The 8,955-nt window shown below is 40.9% G+C and overlaps 1 protein-coding gene across 3 annotated transcripts; it reads right to left on the bottom strand.

Annotated features, from left to right (window-relative positions):
• Positions 1-325: 325 nt before the first annotated feature.
• TNFRSF4 (TNF receptor superfamily member 4) lies at positions 326-8,824 on the bottom strand. 3 transcript variants are annotated; one of them, XM_025142474.3, is made up of 8 exons: positions 7,927-8,824; positions 7,265-7,423; positions 5,396-5,518; positions 4,954-5,055; positions 4,490-4,556; positions 3,746-3,978; positions 3,286-3,411; positions 326-2,441 (listed from the first exon to the last, which is right to left on the bottom strand). In XM_025142474.3, the coding sequence occupies exons 2-8, from the start codon at positions 7,407-7,409 to the stop codon at positions 2,374-2,376; spliced, it is 864 nt and encodes a 287-aa protein (XP_024998242.2). In that variant the 5' UTR covers positions 7,410-7,423; positions 7,927-8,824; the 3' UTR covers positions 326-2,373. The 3 variants fall into 3 exon arrangements, with proteins under 3 accessions (XP_024998242.2, XP_024998243.2, NP_001341653.2); XM_025142475.3 differs by having other exon boundaries at positions 7,938-8,824; NM_001354724.3 differs by lacking the exon at positions 7,927-8,824 and having other exon boundaries at positions 7,265-7,477.
• Positions 8,825-8,955: the final 131 nt, after the last annotated feature.

The following is an 8,955-nucleotide window of genomic DNA, read 5'->3' as shown; positions in this document are numbered from 1 at the left end:
GACAGTTATTTTTACTGTCAGGGTCCATGGGATCAGGCTGTACCCACTGCAATCAGTGGCTATACTGGTGCAACTACAGGGCCTACATAAGCTTAATTAACAGGAAATAGCACCTTCCACTGTGCTAGTAAAATCACAAAGTGTCACTCCAGGTCAGGATGAACAACAGTCTCAAAGGTCCCCACGTGACTTTAACAAAAGAACCAGACCATAGGAATCTTGTTTAGTATTCAAATGCCCCAGTACAGAAACCTACTGAAAACTCAATGCGCATCTTATGCTCCAGCCCAAATCCATTCAATGTATCCTCCAGTCATACAAGTCATACATGTGCACCTAGCCACTGCAACAGTTTATTTGGAAAAGTCACTACTATACTTCGTATATAATACAAATGTTTACATACATTGTATATGCACTTCAAAATAGGAACCCATTAAGTACACCATATGTATAACATATAACAAAATCTATGTTCAAAAACATGATTGTCAACCAACAGTTGTATTCTTGAATACATTTCCTTCTGCATACTTTGGCATATGCTTTAATACTGTGTATGTAAAATACCTATTACATCTAACAAGTTACCTACTAAGGAGTATTTGAAGTGAAAAATACATCTGAATTACATAAATCTCAAGTTCACTTAAACTTTTACACTGAGGTATTTAAATTACAACAAAAGCTATCCACAGTAACGTTTCAGTTTTCTCTCAGGCATTACAATTTCAATGTGCTATCTAAAATGCTCTCCCTCAAGACAGATTCTGATTTACTTGTGAAGAAAAAAACCACAACAGAAGTAAAATTCATGTCATACAGGATTGCAGGCAAACAGCCAGGCCTGCTTCAACTGCACACAGGCCACGTGAAGAACATTTCTTCAGTCCTGAATGGAGGTTCCACTGACAGCACATTCAAGGTGAGCATCCATACGAGCAGTCAAAGCATGGTTTATGCATCTATCCACTGCTACATGATCTTCATACACCTTTGCTACAATGCAACCCTTGTAGGTCCATCTGGACAGCGCAGTTAAGTGTTCAGCTCTTCTCATCAAGAAGTGAACATCCAGGGAGTTACGATCACTAAGTTATCATTCACCAGCAGCTCTGGTACATCATGTACATGTCCATGTACATCTACTAAAATCTAAGATACAAAAAGGTTTTCTCCAAATCCAAACTGCTGTCTGGAACCAAGCTTGCTCCTTGGTTTCTCCCTGCATCCACATTACTTCAAAGCAAGCAATCATATCCCACAAAAGCAGTTTAAGCTATTTTACCGCAGAGAAGTCCAAGCTTGACTGAAGCAGCCTTGCAGGGGACAGCCACACCAGGGTGTTCAGCACAGCAGAACAGCCGCAAAGAGGAAACAAAGCATGCTGACTGCACGGAGTTTATAGACAGAACATGAGTTATTCACAGCAACCTCCAAAGTCTGCAGCACAGACAAGCTGTATCTTGCCTTTCCCCCTCCTCTGAACTAAAGTTTCCATTAATAACATTCTAAAAGAAGATACCATTCCCTTTGCCTTCTGGCAGCGAACACACAGATTCTACTTTTGATACACATGAGGATCTCCATAGATGTTCTGAACACTTGGAGATCCAGAGCTATATTCAAGTCATGAATAATTCTATTTGTTGGCCTATGGGGATACTGCTCAATACTTAACATGACAACAGGTCTGCCTCCAAGACAGGCAGAAAGGAAAGAAGTGGCACTAAATAGCCATTTCTCTACAGTCACTTAAAAACCACCACCAGAAATAGCAGCTATGACAACTGCCTCTGGAGACGTATGATGACGACATATACCACTCATTATGAGTGAGAAGCAAAAAAGCCAAAAAAGGGGAAGCGCATTTGTGGAAATTCTCCACCTAAAAGGCAAAGAACTCCATTAGGAGTTAGCCTGAAACACTCAAAAGAGCTGCACTGAGATGTGCTCTGCTTAGCATCTCAAAGTTGCAGGACAAGAGAGAAGTCTCGTTATTAAAGCAGGTCTTTGGATTCTCCATTTGTCAGTCTGCTCAATGATTATCTCTTACTGCTTCATAAAGACTTCCTGCTTTCCAAAGAGAACTGGCTTCCATTACATATATAATTGGTTAGAAATGCACAAAGGACTGTATAAACTCAGGCTTGGCACCAGCAATGCTGCACATAGGATCTATCTAAGGAAAAGGATTCACGATTCACTAAGAACAGCTACGATGCGTAAGGGCCACTCAGTAAGACCCAAAAGAACTGAAGTACAATTCAACAGTTAACAAACACCCACACGCAGAGCAACTGAAAGTTCTGTCACACTCATTGTTACAATCGATTGGCTCAGAAAGGCAGGATGCAGTAAAGTGATGTGGAGTCAGTTTTTTATGAGACTGGAATTGGAGTCAACTTGTTCTTCCTGGATAGGAATTCGAAAGCTCCTTTCTGAAAGACAGAAAACAGAAATACTGTACAAAGCGGAAGGGGAAGGAAAAGTGAAGGCATGGACTTCCCTGGTTTCATGGATGCGTTGGCACCTATGGGCAACATTTGGATCAGTGGTTGTCCTTCCAATCTGTCCTAGCAAAGAACCAGTGTAGGAAACAAGGAAAATACACTTTTTTTTTACCATTACTCCATGAATAGAACACAAAGGCAAGAGCCAGGCTACCATTTAATTACAAATAGAGGTCAGCCCTTCTCAAGTCAAGCCTTTCCTGTGTTTGCAAGAGTCACATCAAGAAAATTCACTTTCACACAGGCAAAATAATTTACAATCTACTCCGTAAAAGAAAAAACTTGCTTTGGGATCCTCACTGTTCTGAATAGAATTCCATGTACAGATTGATTTTTTGTTGTTGTTGTTGTTCAGTTCTTTTTTTTTTTTTTGCAGGGACAATGGGGGAAAGAACATAGTAGATAAAAATCAGAGGGGAAGAAGAGCACAAATCAAGTCAAACAGTTAATGATGTAAATGCTCCAAGGATTCACATCAAAAAGCTATACAGGAACAATTTCACACCGTTTCCATCAGCACGCTATAAACTCAGTCCTCCTGCACAGTAACAGACAAACAAATCTCTGCTTTATAACACCACCATCTTGAGGCTGTATGTCCTCCAGCACATCAGGACTAAGAAGATGATTAAGCATGGGCATTAAGCACAGATGACACTGTCCTACTCAGCCAAGTAGACTTCATTATAATGGAAATGATCAAAGTCCAAGTAAGGGACCCTGATTATTCTCTTTCCTATATACTTTTTTTTCTCCCTAAAGAGTAACTTACTTTGATGGTCGTTCCTGCAAGGCCTCCTCTTGTTCTCTCTTTTGGCTGCTTGGATAATCAGCATGAAAATGGATATTCCAGACACCACAAGCAGTATCAGACAAATCAGGATAAGTGATAGAGACCCTGGAAAAACAAAACAGAAGCAAAAAATATTAACAAAGACTTATGATTTTAGATGGAATTTCCATGGCTCTCTAGCTTCAAAAGGAACCTGGAACTTCAGATCTCTTACAAGCAATCAGCTAGAGCAACAGTAGCCCTGAACCACAAAGCCCAGAAGTCCTACATATCAAGAAAACTAGCAGATAGCCTGGAACCCTGCGCAGGCCTTCCTTAAAGACTATGTAGAATAAAGATAAGTGTTCTGAGAAAGACCGATTTCTGATGAAATCAGCTTCAAGTGAAAATTCTCAATCAGCTCTCAGAGTGACTAGGTTTGGTCATTCCCTCTCCTTACCCCAGTTAGTGCCTGTAGGGCTGCTCGCATCCGGGCTAACAACAAAAGGGTTCACACTGGGTTTGGAGGGTGAAGGCACTGCAGTCGATGTATTATTCCTGTAGTAGTTGGTGGAAAGATGCAAAGTAGGTGTTGCACTTTCAGAGGTAGCTGGCTGTGTCACATTGTCGCTGCAAACAGCATTATCTGATCTTGTCCCTGCTTGAAGAGTCTTTTTCCCAATAGAACTGCAGCTAGAGACGTAAAATACATTACTTAGTTTTTCAAGTAGTTACAGTAATGACTTTATAAGCCACCTCCGTGGAACAAGTGAATGAAAAACTGTGAACCTTGTTTTATCAGTGCAGACTTGGGCTTCACCTTTTCTAGGTTCTACAGATATGTAAATAAGAATTAAGTTAATCAAAAGCTATTACTGGAAAAAATGAAGGTCTGCTTTACTTACCATCTGTGCACATAGCAGCCTTGAAGCACAGCAGCATTTGGCAAGGGAACTTCTTGTTATAGACATCTCTAGACCTTTAAAAAGGGGCTGCATATATTGTTGCTCCATGTGAAAAAAGGAAGGGGCAGAAAGGATGCCTCAAATCAGTGCACAGACTGCTCAAGACTCCTAGGTCACGAGCAACATGGTTTTACTGCATCTACTGCTGGTTTATTGTGCAGATCATGACTTGAGCATTAATTGCTATAAAGTAAAACTCAAACCATTGCTCTGAATGCATTGGGATGAGCGATACATACTTGGTCCAAGGCCGACAGCTTTCATTTCCTCCTGTGGAATAAAACCCTTCAGGACACAGTAAGCACACTGAAAGAAAAAAGCAGAACTTGAGTTCAGTTAGCAATGTAACTGTATAGCAGCTCTGTAGTAGTTACACTAACAGCTTCTAGAACAGATCCAACAAATCTGCAGCCTACAGAAACAATCTACCCTGGGACAGAAGGAACACAACATGCTCAGAAGTTCATTTTAGTCTGCAACTTGCAAGTATTTCTGTTTTCTCTACAGGCTAATTACGGATATTAACGGGCACAGCATTACAACTTCTGACAGTTCAAATTACAGAGCAGCACTCTGCACAACTGCCCTGCTATAATACTTGCTGTGAGATACCAATTAAACAAACGATGACAGCTTTTGTACTAGAAAGAACAACATCTGAAGTGGAGGCAAGAAGTCAGAGTCTCACACATCCCTAACTTACCACTTCCCAGTGTGTATCTGGTATCTGGCATGTAACCAGGAATACACTTGCAAATTCTGTCAGAGGTCTTCTCACACTTCTTCACTTCCACGCTTCCCTTCTCTAGGAACAGCAGAATAAAGGAGAAAGGAAAACTGAAACCATCGATTAATCACTACTCGGGGCCCACCAATTGTGTGTAGGAACAGTCTGCAGACACTGCAGAGGACAAATTCTTGAGATATCAGTTTGCAGGAAGTACAAGCCTGCTTCCCTCCACCAATACCAACCAGGATGCATCAGCTATTGAAATGATAGCCCACAAAGTTCTGGGACATCGCCTTCTCAGGAGACAGGCTGTATGACATCAGCCTTTGGGGAGCTCAAAAAGATGAGAAAGCATACAAAGACAGGCTCCCTCCCAAATTCATATCCAGAACTGACCACAATACAGCTGACTTACTAGTGTCGCAGACTGTACAACTCTTGCAGAAGTTGTGATTGTACTCAGTGCTAAAGTAATTGTCTTGACAGGGGGCACAAACTGTGTCTGCTTTTGCTGTGCAGCGGCTTCTCATTCTTTCACCTAAAATACAGATAACATAGAAGGAGGAACTGTTTGTTATAAGGATGAAATCCTTTTCATTATCATAACTTGAACAAATTGAACAGGAAGTCACAGTTTCACTTACAACTCTGGCTGAAATACTCAGATTTACACACGCCCATATCCCTAGAATAGTTGCTCTATAGCATCAGCTTAAATTAAGCAGTGAAAACAGACTAGCAGAGGCCTGGCAACTTGCAAAGAGTTGAGAGCCCAGGTGAGTCTCTCAGTACATTTGAAGCATCACTTCTCCAGACCACTTCTTCATATGGTTTAGCTATTGGAGTTTCCAGCCAGCGTTAGCTGGAGAAAGCAAAAAACTAAAGCATTTTTAATCATAGTATCATCTGTTATCTGTGTAATACTGTAGCTTTGTGTGACAGATCCTGCCTTCCCTTGTGAGATATTTCATGCAGTTCAACCCAAAGCTGGCATTCTTAAAGCCCACTCAGCATGAATGAACGGGGCTGTATTTTAATTTTCCATCTGTATTAGCATCAGTAGCAAATATGTTACTAGCTCCACTTCATACACAGAGACAGAAGAAGAAGGAAGACAGGCAGGCATGCTTTGCAACTCCAAAGAGCATAGGCACACTACACATTGCGTTTATAACCAAGCTCTGAACGCGTGCACTCACAGATACTAATCAGTGTCATATAAAGCACAATCACTGAAGATCAGATTTATGCATCGGGATGCCAACGTTATCAAGCAAAACCACTTGCCCAAAATGAAATAGCAGATTAATGGCCGAATTCAGAGAAGGAATCAAATTCCTCTATCTCACTAGCTTCTCTTCATACAGCACAAGCTGCAGGAACCATGAGCAGCTTTAATGACTAGGGATCTTACAGCCGAAGTTAAATACTACCCGTACCTAAGCCTTATTCTCACACATTGTTTCTTTCATTTTGATCCTCCACCTTGTAGGTCAAGGTGGAACAGAAAATTCTTTGTATCTCAATTATTCTGTATCTGCATGCAAGCTTAAATTTCCTCCAACTGAGCCCAAAAACACTCAGGTTTCCATAGTTTTGGGAATAATGCAGTAATGAGACTGCCTCAAGTTTCAGGTTTCATACTGAATGAAAACTTACTGCAACTGGCATCTCTGAAGACAACAGCACGTTCAATTTCTACTGCAACAGATTGCGTAGTACTGATTCTGTGTAGCAGACAGTTATGAAAAGAGAAAGCGCCTTTGCAGAATTTGCTCGCAGACTAACAAGAAAAGAAAGTTGGGCGCCTATCCTTTATAATTCAATTTTTGTTTAATTATTTACCTTTTTCCTTGAAAAACGCCAAGCCCTAAGGAGAATAAGCCTTGCTACAAAAGAAAGCTCATAAAACACCTATAGCAAGAGAATAACCTAAAGCTTTTTTTTTTGCCATTATTCAAGATTTCTGGGTTGAAATCCTTTTCAATAGGTAACAATTCCTACCATCTTTCCCCAGATAACACTCCCACAGTGAAAATGCAGCACCAGACTGACACAGGAGGGAAACCAAGCCACAGAAATGAAACGTTGTACCCCTGGAGAAGATTCATATAAGTTACAAGATAAGCTGTCCGCCTAAAATGATGAGAAATCCTCAAGTGACTTTTCCCATGTTATACTTCCTAATTTGAATATTTTCATCAACATATTTTCTACCACTTGCAAGTTATTAACTGATATCATACCGAACAAGTACAATCAACATACAGTTAAGGTTACTTACCAGGTGCACAGTCCTTGCAGCATTTTGTACCAAAGGAATATTCATGTTCTTTGCATTTCGAACCCAAGCAATGGGTAAGAATGACCACCAGCAGCAAGAACAGAACAGTAGAAAAACGCAAGTAAAAACCTGCAGCCACCATCATGTAACCCTACTGTCCTAGGAAAGGAAACACCGTTCTGTCAGCAGCAAACCTTTGGAGGAGCTGATGGTAAACCACTGGCAATCAGAACAAATTCTTATGTCAGCTGCTGGGAAATTCCCAGTATGTGTTTCACGCCCTCACATTTCTTCCCACCCCCTGGCAAGCCTATCTTTTGTAGCTCATAACTGTATTCAAAGGTAGAAAGACAGCATGCCAAGTAGTATTACAAGAAGGCTATCGCTTAGTCTTAAAAGAGTGCCTCTAGCCACGTATACATCTCTGCCAACTGCTAAAGCACAGTTTCAACATCAGGAGAACTAGAAGAGATGCTCCTTGTTAGTGTAAAGAGAATTAAAGCAGTAGAGGTAACACCAGAAAACCGTAACATATCAGAGCCACAGGTAAAATGAAACAGCACAAAGAGACTCACTCCTTAACAGGCACATAACAGACAGATTCTCTCCCCAGTGTCATGTAACAGTAGATCTATCACTTTTACTCCTGCATAAAAACCAACCTTGTTAGTACCTTTCTCTGCTTCGGAAGAGTCACCTCTGTTATCATCCTCCTAGCAAAAGCTGTGAGATGTACAGTTTTCATCTGGACTTGTTACATCACACTCCCTGCACTGCTATCGGAGAGAGGTATGTATGCTCTTGACTCAAAAATAGGGACTGGTGTCACTTTTACCATTTGCTCCAACGGGAGGAAATTTTTCTGGTAGAGCTGTGCTCTGTGAAAGCAAAGGATGCAATATTTATGTACCAGCTACCTTTGATGCCTATTTTGTTCCACATAGCTCAGACACCACAGTCTACCTCTCACCTAAAGAAGTATGTAGTAGAGAATAAGGTGATCACACTAGGAATTAATGGAAAAATCCATTTTCCAGGTTTGTTACTGGAATTCTACTAATACAGAACCCAAATTTCAATGTCTCCCCATGCCAAGAGACTCCAACAACTCTTACACAAAGAAATAAATGAGACATTCCACAATAACTGCTTAAAAACACATCTAGGCTGCCTCAAGAGGATCTATTGTCCACCTACATGTAAACATGAAAAAAATCTAACTGGAACAGACTTACACTCGGACTCCCAGTTAGCCTGCAGAACCAGAAAGCTCTGAACAGCAATACCCTTGGCCTATTTTAACTGGAATGCTGCTTTTCATTTCTTCAGTTTCTGTGAGCATTTAAACGTGGCAGGGAAAACAGAATACTAAAGCAAAAGGGTAGCTTTCTACTTCTCCTGTTTTCCATGCATTGTGGAAAACAACCACTGTGGAAAAGAAGTTACACCTGAAAGCCAATCCTTCCAAAAGGAAGCAGAGCTGAGAGGGAAAGTAAAGCAGCTGAACTTAACCACCTTCACACTCAATCTGCACGCAAGAGATATCCAAATCTCCTTCTCATGTAGTAATGCACTCAGTGCCACTTAAGTGGCTTTATGCCTCATGACTCAGTTATTCCCCCAGCAATATTGAGACATTTTTTTCCAGTAAGAAACTGAAAATGCAAACTCATGATATTCAGAAGCAAGGT

The sequence above is a fragment of the Gallus gallus genome, chromosome 21, assembly GCF_016699485.2.
Source record: "Gallus gallus isolate bGalGal1 chromosome 21, bGalGal1.mat.broiler.GRCg7b, whole genome shotgun sequence".
Taxonomy (NCBI): domain Eukaryota; kingdom Metazoa; phylum Chordata; class Aves; order Galliformes; family Phasianidae; genus Gallus; species Gallus gallus.
The sequence above is the reverse complement of the archived record's forward strand: the minus strand, read 5'-3'. Positions and strand labels throughout refer to the sequence as shown.

Bases quoted from the DNA above. Each gene is read 5' to 3' on its own strand.
- TNFRSF4 (XM_025142474.3), bottom strand. From the start codon at position 7,409: ATGATGGTGGCTGCAGGTTTTTACTTGCGTTTTTCTACTGTTCTGTTC. The intron at 5,056-5,395 runs GTAAGTCAGCTG...TGCTGTTCCTAG, and splicing joins TTGTACAGTCTGCGACACTA to AGAAGGGAAGCGTGGAAGTG. The intron at 4,557-4,953 runs GTAAGTTAGGGA...TTTTTCTTTCAG, and splicing joins CAGATACACACTGGGAAGTG to TGTGCTTACTGTGTCCTGAA.